The 16,462-nt window shown below is 39.7% G+C and overlaps 1 protein-coding gene across 2 annotated transcripts in view; it reads left to right on the plus strand.

Moving 5' to 3' along the window:
• The window catches only part of CRACD (capping protein inhibiting regulator of actin dynamics), an 86,839-nt gene that overhangs the window by 53,185 nt on the left and 17,192 nt on the right, over positions 1–16,462 (plus strand). For both annotated transcript variants that reach the window (XR_012688123.1, XM_075196002.1), the window contains exons 3-7: positions 4,441–4,576; positions 4,780–4,941; positions 9,599–9,667; positions 12,382–12,555; positions 12,751–15,709. Coding sequence is in view for 1 of the 2 variants with exons in the window: in XM_075196002.1 (XP_075052103.1) it covers positions 4,441–4,576; positions 4,780–4,941; positions 9,599–9,667; positions 12,382–12,555; positions 12,751–15,709 (3,500 nt within the window). In the remaining variant the exon portion in view is untranslated. The remainder of the gene's footprint in view (positions 1–4,440; positions 4,577–4,779; positions 4,942–9,598; positions 9,668–12,381; positions 12,556–12,750; positions 15,710–16,462) is intronic.

The raw sequence follows: 16,462 nt of genomic DNA on the forward strand, positions 1-16,462 counted from the left end.
AGTGTAGGGCGGGGGGGGGGCATAGATAGCCACCAAAGTAACGTGGTCCATTTAATTTCACTTTCTAGCTCCACAGTCTGTGCAGCCTGCTTTTTTTTATCTTCAAAGTATTTATATTTACAAGCCTTGCAATCTAAATTAACTAGAGGTAGTGACGTGGTAAAACTCCAAAAGGCAGTTTGGAAGCCCCTGTACAAACTGGCTCTATTTTTTAACTGAGTTGTCCCCCCTCCAGTGTGTACTCGGAAAGAGTTTTTAGTGCAGCGGGGAACCTGGTCAGTGAGCGGCGAAGGAGGTTGCTTCCTCACAACGTTGAAAAAATGATGTTTATAAAAATGAATAATCAATTCCTCAATGAAGTACAGCACTGCCCTCCAGACAGTACAGAGGGACTGTGGTTGTGGAGTCCAGCGGGGACGAATTGATAATGTGTGAGGAGGAGGAAGTACACACTGTAGGGGGAGAGGAATCAGAGGTTGAGGATAAGGACGACATCTTTCCTCAGTAGAGCCTGTTTAGTTTGTACAGGGAGAGATGAATTGTTTTATTGGTGTGGGGGCCCAAACAAACCAATCATTTCAGCCACAGTTGTTTGGTAGGCCCTGTCGCTGAAATGATTGGTTTGTTAAAGTGTGCATGTCCTATTTCAACAACATAAGGGTGGGTGGGAGGGCCCAAGGACAATTCCATCTTGCACCTTTTTTTTTGGCATTATGTGACCATTCAACAGTCGTTTGCCATGTTCAAAAAGTAAAAGAAAATGCCAACAAATTCAATAAATTAAATCAAAAGTTAAATGCCCTGTCATTATTTAAAACAAGAGGTTTTGACGTGCTAGAATTAGTGTAGTGTTAAGATGTTATAAACACTACACTTGGAAATTGGAGGAGGTAATGTGGCCCCGGTATCAAATTGGGTACCGGGGCCACCCCACTATGCAGTCCAGATACTTGTTTGGTGGAATTCCGACACGTGGAGGGTTTTTTAATTATATTGTGGCCTCGGTACCAAATTGTGTACCGGGGCCACCACACTACGCAGTCAAGATACTTGTTTGGTGGAATTCAGACCAGTTGAGGGTTTTATTATTATATTGTGTGGACCACTCTATCTATACCACACTACAACTCTATACCACTCTATTTCCTACTTTAATTCTATTTAATTCTATTTCCTACTTTAATTCTATTACTAATTAATTAACATAAAGAGGAACCAAAAAAACCAATTTTACCAAAAGTATAATATGACTTAGACTTACAAACACTACACTTGAAAGATCGTGCCTTTAAATGAAAAAGTAAGTCTTCATTGCACGACTATGTGCAACAGGGACAGTTTTTTTCTTTACAAAGTCAACTAATAACACTTGGACCCTGTCTGTCTTTAACATACTTAATGGGATCTCAATGACGAATTGTCTGTAGCATGTTTGGAGGAGGTATTGTGGCCCCGGTATCAAGTTGGGTACCGGGGCCACCCCACTACGCAGTCCAGATACTTGTTTGGTGGAATTCTGACACGTGGAGGGTGTATTTATTTTATTGTGGCCCCGGTATCAAGTTGGGTACCGGGGCCACCCCACTACGCAGTCCAGATACTTGTTTGGTGGAATTCTGACACGTGGAGGGTGTATTTATTTTATTGTGGCCCCGGTATCAAGTTGGGTACCGGGGCCACCCCACTACGCAGTCCAGATACTTGTTTGGTGGAATTCTGACACGTGGAGGGTGTATTTATTTTATTGTGGCCCCGGTATCAAGTTGGGTACCGGGGCCACCCCACTACGCAGTCCAGATACTTGTTTGGTGGAATTCTGACACGTGGAGGGTGTATTTATTTTATTGTGGCCCCGGTATCAAGTTGGGTACCGGGGCCACCCCACTACGCAGTCCAGATACTTGTTTGGTGGAATTCTGACACGTGGAGGGTGTATTTATTTTATTGTGGCCCCGGTATCAAGTTGGGTACCGGGGCCACCCCACTACGCAGTCCAGATACTTGTTTGGTGGAATTCTGACACGTGGAGGGTGTATTTATTTTATTGTGGCCCCGGTACCAAATTGTGTACCGGGGCCACCACACTACGCAGTCAAGATAGATAGATGCGTATCATAGATAAAGTACATTCAGTGGTGTGGGGCAAATTGAAAAATATTCAAAATGCACTGACATTATCAAAAACAAGAGGTTGTCACACGCTAAAACTCCAACATGTATATGATGGAGAGGATGGAGGAGCAGCCGTATGTGTAGTGTAATGCAGACCTGTTGAAGGTTTTTTATATATTTTATTGTGGTGCCCAGTGCCCACTCCTCTACGCAGTCCAGGTACATTTATTGGTGCGAATCAAACAAGTTGATGGTTTTCTTATTATATATATTGTGGTGACCCACTCCTCTACGCAGTCCAGGTACATTTATTGGTGCGAATCAAACAAGTTGATGGTTTTCTTATTATATATATTGTGGTGACCCACTCCTCTACGCAGTCCAGGTACATTTATTGGTGCGATTCATAAAAGTTCAGGGTTTTTAAGATATTGTGGTGACCCACTCCTCTACGCAGTCCAGGTACATTTATTGGTGCGATTCATAAAAGTTCAGGGTTTTTAATATATTGTGGTGACCCACTCCTCTACGCAGTCCAGGTACATTTATTGGTGCGAATCAAACAAGTTGATGGTTTTCTTATTATATATATTGTGGTGACCCACTCCTCTACGCAGTCCAGGTACATTTATTGGTGCGATTCATAAAAGTTCAGGGTTTTTAAGATATTGTGGTGACCCACTCCTCTACGCAGTCCAGGTACATTTATTGGTGCGATTCATAAAAGTTCAGGGTTTTTAATATATTGTGGTGACCCACTCCTCTACGCAGTCCAGGTACATTTATTGGTGCGAATCAAACAAGTTGATGGTTTTCTTATTATATATATTGTGGTGACCCACTCCTCTACGCAGTCCAGGTACATTTATTGGTGCGATTCATAAAAGTTCAGGGTTTTTAAGATATTGTGGTGACCCACTCCTCTACGCAGTCCAGGTACATTTATTGGTGCGAATCAAACAAGTTGATGGTTTTCTTATTATATATATTGTGGTGACCCACTCCTCTACGCAGTCCAGGTACATTTATTGGTGCGATTCATAAAAGTTCAGGGTTTTTAAGATATTGTGGTGACCCACTCCTCTACGCAGTCCAGGTACATTTATTGGTGCGAATCAAACAAGTTGATGGTTTTCTTATTATATATATTGTGGTGACCCACTCCTCTACGCAGTCCAGGTACATTTATTGGTGCGATTCATAAAAGTTCAGGGTTTTTAAGATATTGTGGTGACCCACTCCTCTACGCAGTCCAGGTACATTTATTGGTGCGAATCAAACCAGTTGATGGTTTTCTTATTATATATATTGTGGTGACCCACTCCTCTACGCAGTCCAGGTACATTTATTGGTGCGATTCATAAAAGTTCAGGGTTTTTAAGATATTGTGGTGACCCACTCCTCTACGCAGTCCAGGTACATTTATTGGTGCGATTCATAAAAGTTCAGGGTTTTTAATATATTGTGGTGACCCACTCCTCTACGCAGTCCAGGTACAATTATTGGTGCGAATCATAAAAGTTCAGGGTTTTTAATATATATTGTGGTGACCCACTCCTCTACGCAGTCCAGAAAGATACCTTGTTGCAACGTTTTGGACTAATAACTATATTGTGAGGTGTTCAGAATACACTGTAAATTAGTGGAAATGCTTGTTATTGAATGTTATTGAGGTTAATAATAGCCTAGGAGTGAAAATAAGCCCAAAAACTTGATTTTTAAACTTTTTATGTTTTTTTCAAAAAAAATCCGAATCCAATACCTTAAATCCGAACCGAGACCTTTCGTCAAGTGTTTTGCGAGACAAATCCGAACCTCAAAAATAACGAAAATCCGGATCCAAAACACAAAACACGAGACCTCAAAAGTCGCCGGTGCACATCCCTACTTTCAATCTAGAAAAGGATTTAGGATGAATGGCGTTTGCTACAATTAATGCCATCGTCACCTTTTCTATGTTGAATATTTACCCCAAGTCCTAACAATGTTGCTACTGAATCATACCGTTTATCCTATCGATGCATCAAAATTTCAAACCGGTTTGATGACGGCGAACATATTGCGGAACAATTACAAATTGACCTCTAATGTGAAATTTTGGGCTAGTGCTTGCAGTCCATGTTCGAGGTTCTCTCTTTGCATTTGAGGTTTGTTGTTTGCCATGCCGTGTTCCACCATTAAAACAGTTCAATTGCATTAATTTAAGCTCGGTCATGTTTGAGTCTGTTCACACTGGTCTTTCAAGCTGTCAAATAATAATTCAACTTGGATTACATTTATTTTGTATGTGTTTGTACCTTATGTCAATGACGTATATATTTGTTGTAGATTCCTCACCAATAGCATGGGAACAAGGGCCTTCTCCCATGACAGCATTTTCATACCCGATGGTCAAGCTGAAGATGAGCAGGGAATTCAGACAATATCACAAGAGTACATTGTAGGAAAAGTGAAATCTCTACAGGTACGGACAGAAATCTAAAATAATGTGATGGGTGTCAACTAGTTTTATTTCCAGGGGGTGTACTGCAACCATTTATAGTGTTTTTATTATTGTTTTATCATTTTTCAGTCTGTTTGGCAACTTCTGCAGAAATATGTACACACACTTGTACTTAAAACTGCATATACTGTGTGCATTCATATATTTTGTTTTGTGTATTTTAGCAACAATTAGGCAAAAATATTAGGTTTGGACAACCACCACCAGCCAATGTTCCCGTAAAGAGGGTGCAAGATATGGATGTGAGCACCGAGGAAATGGAGAGAACACACAACAGTCCCATGGAGATTTTAGGGGAACTTGACATGGGAAGTGATGGCAATAGGGTAAGACTGTGGTTAAACTATAAAACTAAGACAAGTGAAAAGATAAGTTTCACAATGAGATGTGCTACGTTACAACTAAGAGATAGACGTCTATGACATCTAAGATTAAGGTGTGGAGATTGTTGTATGTTAAGAGTGAGATGTGGGTCATCTAAAACAGTGATTCCCAACCTTTTTTACACTGGGAACCCCCTACAGATTTTTTTTCCCCCTGGGAAACCCCAAATGTTTCGCAGCGCTTCACCACAAACAACAGGAACAACCAATGTTGATTTAATCATCATATTTTCTTTTCTTGCATTATGAGAGATTATCTTTTTGTTGTTCATAGAGCTGTTTTGGAGGGAGAGGTGGCCATTCAGCACATGGCTGATCAGATTCAGAAGTTGATTCTACTGTATTCTGTGTGTGTGCTTCAAGGCCAACATTTTTGCCTCCTTTGTTTAACCTAGTATTCATTGTCGATTGGGTGGTATATAGCTTAGTGGTTAGCACTTCTGCCTCACAGCACTGGGGTTAAGAGTTCAATTCCTGACCATGGCCTTATCTGTGTGGAGTTTCTATGTTCTCCCCGTGCTTGCGTGGGTTTCCTCCCACATTCCAAAAACATACTAGTAGATTAATTGGCTGCTATCAGATTGACCCTAGTTTGTGTGTTTTAGGGAATTTAGACTGTAAGCTCCAATGGGGCAGAGACTGATGTGAGTGAGTTCTCTGTACAGTGCTGCGGAATTTGTGGTGCTATATAAATGATGATGATGATTCTAGTCAGAAAGAAGTGATTAGCTCTCTTTATTTATATTTATTATTAACTAGGTAGGGAATCATGGTTTTATTGTTGTTGAAATGTGTGCCTTTTTCTGGTTAGTGAAAGCACACACTTCAGGTGGAGGCAGTGATCTGCAGCCCTCCAGCCAGGGACATTTTAAGAAATGAGTGAGCCAGAGTGCAACATTAGTCCTTGGGCCTCCCCATCCCTGAACAAAATGCAAATAAAAGTGCACATAGATTCAAGCTAAGCAAAAAGCTATCTAGCCCACTGAAATTGCTGCAAAGAAGAATATACTCCATTGTTACTACAGTAAAGTTTCATATCTCCAGATACTGTAGAACTACAAGTACCTTTCTACTTCCAGAAAACCTGTGACAGCCTGCAGATGGTGACAGGCCATTCTGATCTTTTTAACTCCTTCCTGGTTCCCTGGCCGGACTTGATATGTCACTTGACAGGAGACACATCACAAGTAGATCCATCCACGTGACAATAAGGACAATAGTGCAGTCATTTTTGATTATTTATTTTTTCTAAGAACCCCCTTCAAGGTCCCCTAGTGGTTCCCGAACCCCTGGTTGGAAATCATTGATTTAAAAGACTTCCATGTGGTAAAGTTAAAATGTAAATCTTGGCCAGCTAGTGACATCTTCATCCTCCTGCCCTTCCATGCCCTCCACTTCTAATTGACCCAGCTCCGTAGTTGCATAGATATCTCTTTTATATATGACTGAAATGTCCATACAGCTATGGAGCTGACAAAGAGGGAGTAGGCGCGACAGCTTATGACGTTACTAAATGACATTGTAGCCCACTTTTATTGCAGCTGTGGGACAGCATATTTTACTATACTGCAAAGTATTTCAGGTCAGCCAACTCCCGCATGTCCATGTCAGATTCACTCTACATGAATCAAAGTTCTTATACCCAACTTATATTAAACAAATAGTCAATACATTTCAGGAGAATATAATCATAGCACATTTATAAAAGATCAGTATGAACATGCACAGTGGAAACTAGCACATTATTTATCAAGCATTGGTTTCTTGTGATTTTTCAGGTGGGAATTAAACCTGCAATCTTATTATAGGCAAAACCCGGCATGTTGGGTTGCAAAATATATATTTACCACCACCACACTCCGGATTACGCCTTTAGTAAAATTGTCGTTTTAAATCTCACCAGCAAAATTGCAGAAAATCTCGGAATGTAAAAAAATGATGCTTGATAAATAATGCCCTTACTGTAGTAATGTATATTTGGCAATAATGTATTTCACGTACACGCTCCCAACTGCAGTGAATTTGGGGTGATTGCTGTATGAGGTCACACACGATTCCAGCACGCAGTCTCTCTCTACCTATCACACAGGTTATAGACCTACTGAATCGCCCCCAAACAGCGCTCACACCCCCACACTTCAGGTTTTCCACCACCTATTGAATATAGGCATAAGGACCCGCAATATACTGTCCCACATTGGCACACAAGGCTTCTAGCTGCTCGCAAACTAGCAAGACCCACACCAGCAAATAAAGGGTTAACTCTTCACACCTCCAGACTCTTACACAAATGTAAATGCAAGCACACCCTAAGATGGACAGCTTATCAATGTGAATTGATTTCCCAAAAAGTCTGACCATTTGTTGTAAGTGGTCTCAGTTTTTTAAAGACACTTCCACACCTGTCCCCGCCCCCAGGGGTTGTGTCTGTGATACTTTTTTCAATCACCATTTGCATGTTGCCTGATTTACTACCCAATTCTACTATGTGACCTATATTTTCTGTGGATTGTCACACAGACCCAATTTTATTATTAATAAATCCTTTATGACTTTGTCCATCTTTTGATACCAAACATGATGACATTTTCACAATGTGACATACCTTTTCCAAATATATGTGATTTTAGCTGTTCCCAGATGCCACCCGTACCTGTCATTCACAACCCTGGTGTGATTTCTGCTCCTCAGTATGGAGTAGCGCCCGGATTTCCCAAAATGTGAACTATGAAGATATTTTCCTTGGAAGATCATACTTCTATATACCTGTATAGGCCTTCAAAATGCTGCCTTGGGTTGCAAGGATGTCCAGCTGTGACCGGCCCCACAAAGTTTATTCAGGAGTCCAAAAACTAACTTGTGTCAGGATATATCTCACAGCAAGAGTTCTTTGAAGCTGCCATAGGTGACACTCCTATCTTCTCACACTGGAATGTGCAAATATATGCATACAACAGACTTTCTGTCTTCACATTTCACACTTTATTATTTGAACTTATCAGTGGATTTGTTTGATATAACATATTTACACTGCAGTTAAAATTTATCCCTTATAAATAACTGTAAGTTCTCTATGTTCACGACAATGTACCTAAAGATATTTATGCAAAATGACTTCATAATCACTAAGTTCTATAGTCAGAACTCACTGTGATCTTCATCTCTCATAACCATCTCATGCCAGATATCTGCCCACACTGCTGTTTTATGAGCAGCTCTCACCTGCAATCATCCTCAGAGCTGGATAAAAATTGTCCATCCCAGGTGCAACACGCTCACAGCTCTGAATGGAGTATCCTCAGTATGCTCCCACTAGTTATGATATTGCCAGCAAGATATGTCAGTACAGTGTAGCTTCCATTCACTTACTTGTCAAGCGATAGATGTAAGCTGTGCCTGCTTATAGTCCGCAATGAATATAAGGCCAGCAGATACGTGTATACATCTGAAAAATATGTTAACACACACGCACACACACACACACACACACACATTTTATTAGTCAGAAACACCAGCTGAATATATAAATAAAAAGTATTATATACAGAATAAATAAAAATACTCTTAGTAATGTAAATAAACCTGAATAACTAGGTATTTTAACTGATTATAAAAATATTAATAATGAGCCATAAATAGCAAACAAATTTAGGATTAGGCCTGCTGCCAGCTGGTACAAAATTCAAGTCCTGTTGCAGAGTGGAAATGACTGCACCCCTGCGACACTGCAAACAGAATGTGACCTTCCCATCCCTTTATATCATTTCGATAATCTTGCTCTGTAAAAACAACTCTTGTATTTGCCCTGCTCTGTAAAGCATGGCTCACTGGCGCTCCTACTCTGTACATTGCAAGCAGCACGCTCAGCTCATTGGTCTGTGCATATTTCTGCTCCTCTGCCGAACTCCGCCATCTTGCTCTGCTAACACATGCACTTGGGTGGAAATCAAGGCAGGTAACATCACAAAGATAATTCTGCACCTCGCTTCAGCATATGGTGTGCTTGTAAATAAGGTACACTGACAACTGATTACTGTAAAAGACAACACAACATTGCAAAAAAACTAATACCAATAATACAGAATAGAATTTCAATCATGGAATACATTCAGCATAATAATTTATTAGCAATAAACAAGTAGCGCTTTTTCTTAAAAAAAAAAAGTAGCAATCACAAGAGCTGCTTTCTGTTTTCACAAAAATGATGAAGATTACTCTAAGCTAGTTTCCCACACTAGTCCCTCCACCTTACCTCAACTTGCTCTTGCTTTTAAATGATACTCCCCCCCCCAACAATATTGTTGTATTATATTTACTTGACTTAGTGTATCAAGCGTTGTAAAATCACCAGTCAGTAATATAATAGATAATGTTTAAATTATAAGAACATTAGAAGTCATCTTGTATATTGGCTGTCAGTCTGTTGCCTCCGTGGAGACTTATAACATCCTTATAATCTACAATGCAGGATAATTCTCTATTATATATGGGTTTGTTTTTACCCTTCAAAATATACAAATTTACAGCTGAAGTGTTAAAATAGTACTACCTATTATATTCGTACTGTAATATTTGTGATGTTGTCTTTGTATTTATACAGAACACAGGATCACCAAGTTCCCACAGGCCATTGAATGTTTCTGGGCCAGAACACAAAGCAGATGAGAAGGTCATTATTGTTTTTATTACTATTAATTATAAAGTTAAACAGTAGAATAATTATTAGTCATGTATCAGTTACATTAGTTGTCAACATTTAAAAATAGGTTCAGGGGCTTAAAAATAGCCTTAGCAGCCCATGCAGCTGCTATAGGACCCTGAGCTACAATAGGCCCACAGAGATTCAGACCACTAAGTATAGTGGCACATGGGAACTTTGTGTGCCCATGTGTATTAGCCTAGGGAACTCTGCACCTTGCACTGTGCTCTACGTACAGGACTTTAGAAGTTAGTTAAGAAATGTCAAGGTTACAAAAAACTGGTCCTATCTTGGAAGATATAAGAAGCCCATATATATATATATATATATATATATATATATATATATATATATATATGAAAAATAATATGTAGAATTTCTCTGCATGCTTATGTCAGTTCAGCCAACAAGTGACACATACTGATAACGTGTTGCCAAAAAGCTCCAACACTGGGTGTGATTTGTACTTACATTTTTTGCTTACCCTATATTTTATTAATGTATTTGTTAGTTACACAGGTGCTCATTTACGATGCACACATATTGTTCAGAGCAAAATACCTTGATCTTGCCCTTCCGTGCCGAGGTTTTCCTCCGTGTCCACATCTACACACCTACTCTCCTCTCTCGGGAGGCACCTTCATGTACTTGAATTCTGCCTAAGTGTGCAGAGAAATCTCCAGTGACTCACTGTGCAAATGTAGAAAAGCTGCATCAAACAGGCCAAACTCCTGTGCCTCAACCATTGTGCGCTTCATACTTGAGCTCCATAGAAAGATGTTTTCTAAGCTTGAGACACATTTGTTTCTAGAAAAGAGGGAACTGAGTAGTGCTAAAACCTAGAAAATAAGGACTGACAATGTTCCTCTCTTGCCGTACAACAGTGTTTCCCAAATCCAGTCCTCAGCACCCGTAACAGTGCATAATTTCCAGGTCACAAGTGAAATAATTAGTACAACCTGTAGATCTTTCAAAATGTGTCAGTCAGTAATGAATACACCTGTGCTCCAGCAAAGAGATATGGAAAACATGCACTGTTAGGGGTACTTGAGGACTGGCTTTGGGAAATACTGCCGTACAACACTGTGTTCCTTCTCTACAGTGTGACAGCCACTGAGCTCCACGCTCCACCTTATTGGTAGGCTAGAAGCAATAGGTATATCTACTATAGTATTACAGCACACCTCCTAATTGTCCCTCTATTTGGACCAAATACCATCTACCTTGTCTCTATTGCCCTTCAAATTATATTTCTTTCTGGTCTGTTGTAGAGCTCTGTTGGATAATTACTCCACTGGCCACCAAATGTGTCTTTTTGGCTCCTAAAATTATAATAAAATAATGATGTGCTCTACAGTGCTTTATAGTTGTGTACAGTACATTGTGTTTTACATTAACTGAGTCTTTGAACACATATAAAGTGAGTATTTTTAGTATCGGAAATGTTGGCAGCAGTGCGGAGAAGAGTTTTTAGTCATCTAATGCTTTTCTGTGGACTTACATCTATTGCTCTAGCAACATTTATGATTTAAGAAACAAATATTGTCCTTACTGTTAAAGGAACACTGAACCCCAATATAGAACATTGCCCAATGTTACCCTGACACTCCATGCTGTTATTACCTCCCCAATCCACTACATACAGCTAAAGCCCCTCCTATATATAATGGGATCTAATGCCTGTCTAAACATCGAGACTGCAATCATTTCAGCTGTGAGGACATGACTAGCCCCTGCCATTGTGTATGAACCCACCAATCTACAAAATGCAGTTTTGCACAGCAAGTGTGCCAGCTTGTCAGTCACTGTCTCTCTCTATAGTTAGAAAAACACCTCCCTCCTAACATAGCAATGTGCTGCAGAGGAGTGAGAGAGCTTTGTGTCTATATATCTTTAAGTAAAAACACTTCAGTTATTTCAGGTATATCATTACACTCAGTAATTCATTGCCTGTGATATATATTAATGCCAAATAATGGTTTATTTGCTCTTAAAGCATATGTTTTATATAAATAACAAATAAGTATTTAACTAAAAGTTAAAAGGGAACTCCTGAGAAAAGTTTCTTTAATCGTGTCCCCAATTAATAATAAGAGTATTTGCAAATGAATGTTAATTAACTTGATGTTCATTAATAGAATGTTACTGAACTCTGCAAAAGTTAACCCGTACTGCTGCATGGAAGCCAATGAGCTTAAAAAATATTTATTTAAACTACCAAGCAGCAGAGTAATATCTAACAATGTTCTAAATAATATTAGTTTATGTAATTTATTGGTATTAATGACATACACGATACTAAATCATACCTACAGTGTGAAGAATTGATTTGGAATTCTACAAACAAGTCATGGGTGACATAGTGGTTAGCATTATACTAAGACCAATGATTTAACTCCAGCCAGCGACATCTGTGCGTTGTTTATATGTTTCCTTCCACAGTCCCAAAATATATTAACTGGTAGCTTAATTGGCGTTTGAACATTGATGTTAATTAAAGAGAGCAATAATATAATTAGCAATTGCCTGAATGCAAATAATTTGAGAAAAAGACAGAAGTAGAACTACAGATTACTAGAATAATTTATCTGATGTGTATAAATATTAATATTCTTGTAAATGTAAGATTAAATAAAATAATTTATGTTCCTGTGAATTCTCATCTCCTGTTTTCTGCATTACAGGTCAGTCCAGTGAAATCATCTCGGCCAAAAAGGCCGTCTGGCACAATTGACTCTATAAACCTGGACGCTGTTCCTCGGTCTATCGCTCGTTTAGATAATAGTGCCGCTAAATACAAACTTTCCGTCAAGCCAAAAAACCAGAGAGTGTCAAAGAAACACAGGGCACTGTCCCAGGTAATGTATTTTGATACACCAGAAGTGTTATAAGTCCAGAAGGTTAGATAGTAGGATAGACCTGAGATTGAGGAGAGCAAGACAGCCATCATTTGAGCGTCCTTTATGATGAGCTGAGGTGATCCCAGGTTAGAAGTGTTGAGGTATTGGTTCTGACTTCCATTCCTATTTTCAACACTTTTATTTTTTTTACAGGAATACAGCAGTGTAGAAGACAGTGAACACAACACTGCTTTAAAATTGCAGCGATCTTCTGACAAAGCCATGTTCCACTCAATGGAAATGTCTACTCAAGATGTAATTATATTTGATCATTCTGAACATAAAGCCTTTGAATTACACATTTCCAAGCACGTTCAAACTTCAACGCCCAAAGGAGAATATGAAGGAAATGGTAATGTGGAAGAGAAACACCAGGAGACAATTATTTTCAAATATGAAGACGAAAGTAGACAACTAGATGAAAAAAATAAGTTAGAAGCGGATAAACGTAAAGAAGAAGAGGAACAAAAGATAAAGGAAGTAATTAAAAAGATAGACCTAGAAAGGCTCCAACAGAAACAGAAGGAAATTGAGTTGAAGGAGCCATGCAGACGCAAGGAGGAGAGAAAGCTGCAAGCTGGCCAAATTCTGAAAGAACAAACAAGACAGGATGAGCAGAGACACCGTGAACACGAGGATCAGAAAGCTCTACAACTAGTAGAACAAAGGAAAAATCTAGAGCAGCAGAAAGTCCTTCAGATTGCAGAGCAGCAGAGATCTCTCCAGGCAGCAGATGAACAGAAACGATCTGAACTAGAGCTGCAGAAAGCCCTTCAAGTAACAGAGGAGCAGAAGAGACATGAACTGGAGAAACAGAAAGCTCTTCAGATAGCTGAGGAGCAGAAGAGACATGAACTGGTGGAACAGAAAGCTCTTCAGATAGCTGAAGAGCAGAAGAGACATGAACTGGTGGAACAGAAAGCTCTTCAGATAGCTGAGGAGCGGAAGAGACATGAACTGGTGGAACAGAAAGCTCTTCAGAAAGCTGAGGAGCGGAAGAGACATGAACTGGTGGAACAGAAAGCTCTTCAGAAAGCTCTTCAGAAAGCTGAGGAGCGGAAGAGACATGAACTGGTGGAACAGAAAGCTCTTCAGAAAGCTCTTCAGAAAGTTGAGGAGCGGAAGAGACATGAACTGGTAGAACAGAAAGCTCTTCAGATAGTTGAGGAGCAGAAACAGCGCACACCAAAAGGTCAGGATAGTTATGAATTAGGAGAAAACAGATCCCTGCACCATAAAGAAGAGAAATTCAGAAATGAGGACCTAATAAGAACAGAGGGACAGAAACAACCAGAGTTACAAATGCAAGAACTTTTACAGAAAATAGAGCAAATGAATGAGCGTGTCCACAAGGATGCACTACCGGCACAGCTTTCCTCTTTAGATCCAGGAGGTGGTTTGATAGACCTACCTGAAAAACAAACAATGAAGGAAGAAGTAAAAGAAGATGAAGGGGAACTAAAGCAGAGACAACAAAGGCAGGATGAATTTCAAAAGCAGGAAAGGATTAATGAAGAGACACGATGGCAGGAGCTTGACCAGAGGCAAAGGCCATTTACATTTACAGTCACATCACGCGAAAAGCAAATTATATTTGAGAAAGTTAATTTATCTCCAGTCACTCCACTGAAAGAGCCAGCAACATGTATTGAAACGCAGGACGCAAAAGAAAGTAAAGTCAATATTAGTTCACATGCTTTTCCATCTTCTCAGAGCATACCCCACACTGCAATTTTAGTTACAGGAGCACAACTTTGTGGTACCGATGTAAACCTTAATCAAATTAAGGATACAGCTTGTAAGTCTTTGCTTGGGCTTACAGAAGAAAGAAAGATAGATATCACGGAAATTAAAACTGAAAGAGAAAAAGACAATACTAAACATATCAGCATTAAAACAAAATACACATCGGAATCACTGGACAGTGAGTCAGTCCTGGCAGAATTTGCTTCTATCAGGTCAAAAATACTAAGCAAATCTGAAAATACCAGTATCCCTGAAAATATCAGAAGAGGCCCTCGTGTATCTAGTGATGACTGGACAGCCAAGGGCAGAGGCGAGTCCCATAGCAAAATACGAAAGACGGTGTCAGCAAATGCTAAATTTTCTATAACACCTGCATGGCAGAAATTCCCAGAAACCATAAAATATGCAGAAATTAGCAGTGACGCCCAAATAAAACAATCAAGTAAGGAAAATATAGCAACAGTGTTATCAGACAATGCAACTCAGGGCAAGCCTACAGAGAGGATAGTAAGTGTCCAAGAAATTGTGACAAGTAAAATTAAAAAGCAAGTTACAATTGAGGACAATACAGAAGGCTGGATATTTTCCAAAGATCTTCCATCCTTCTTGGTCCCTTCCCCACCTCAGTCTCCTCGACGTGGTCAGTTAGATAGACAATCTACCCTGGAAACACAAATGAGTAATGGCATTCGAAAATCTGAGAAATTATTACAAAACACAGAGGACAAAATCAGTCCATTTGGAATAAAATTAAGAAGAACAAATTTCTCTTTGAGGTTCACTTCTGATACCCAACTTGATCAAAAGCGGAAAAAGCGTTATAGCGCTGGGGACAGCTTTGATGGTATTCCTGCTTCATTTATTGCAGCAGAAGAAACAGAAGTGAGGACTATATCCAGAAAAGAACTGTCAGTATCTCCTCATAAGATGACGAAAGATAGTGTTGTTAAAGTCTTGTTAGATACCTCAAACAATCCATCTGATAATGTACATTTTACAGTAGTTTCCCCAGTGATCCCAGCTATAAGTTGCCATGTGTCATCACCTAATAAAGACAGACTGGTTCCCAAGTCACCAATCATACAGAAACCATCACTTGCACCTAAACCACCCAGCCCAACTCCACCATCCTCCCCACTTTCTAAACCGAGTCGAACAAACATGACTGACTTACATGGTCAGAAGTTGGACATAGGTGAACAAGATAAAGAAACGTTTGAAGTGGATATCAAAACGAATGCTGTGTTGTCTACTCTAAATCAGAGTGGAAATGAAAGTCTGGAACATGATATAAAAGATAAAACGTGTTTCTCATCTATTGCTTTGAGAGAGAAGGCGGAGAAAAGGCCCGAAAACATTGGAATAGGTAACTTGCTTATCTTTGAGCTCCATTTCAGTTACATGGTGAATATAGTAGATGTCTGCTTTAACCTGTATGCATTTTCTTTCATTGATCTAACTTTCCCTAGACTGATTTAAGCCAATATTTACATATACCATATTATTATATCTGTATCATTAAGAAGAATCAGGGGAGGGCTGGCAAATTTTAGCCCGGGGGCAAGACTCAACCCAGTGACCCAGCCCAATGTATCCCAGTATGGGACTGGCCAGGGGGACAGATGCCCCCCTGCCCCCCCAGCCCAGCCTGCCCCTGAGAAGAATCACACGACTGAGGGGTCAACAGTTTTGCACTTGGAGTGTATCTGGAAATGTGAAGTACAACATATAGGCGCAAAAAATAGGTCCCATTAAAATTTATGGTGCCAAATTCACTCCGCTCATCTCCTCCCTCTGCCTGTGGAAACAACTTCTCTGCAGATGCGCCCATCTTGTTCCACAAACCTATACGCCAAACAGAAATGTAGGCACACTTGTACAAATTGAGACATGGAGCAAGTCTAAAACTGCACTTACACTGAGGGGAGACCGTTTTGTGCTTTGTATAGTACCTACTGCACCCAAAAATAAATTGTAAGTTTTGGGTGGATTTATTTCCTATGCAACATTTCAGAGTTTAGGGCATAAAAGAGAGAGAGAAAATGTCATTTAGAGGGGCTGTGGCGATACACTTTTGAACAAACCTCTCTTAATATATACACAATTATTTTTGGTGCGT

Source organism: Mixophyes fleayi, chromosome 1 (genome assembly GCF_038048845.1).
Source record: "Mixophyes fleayi isolate aMixFle1 chromosome 1, aMixFle1.hap1, whole genome shotgun sequence".
In the NCBI taxonomy this organism is placed as follows: Eukaryota; Metazoa; Chordata; class Amphibia; order Anura; family Limnodynastidae; genus Mixophyes; species Mixophyes fleayi.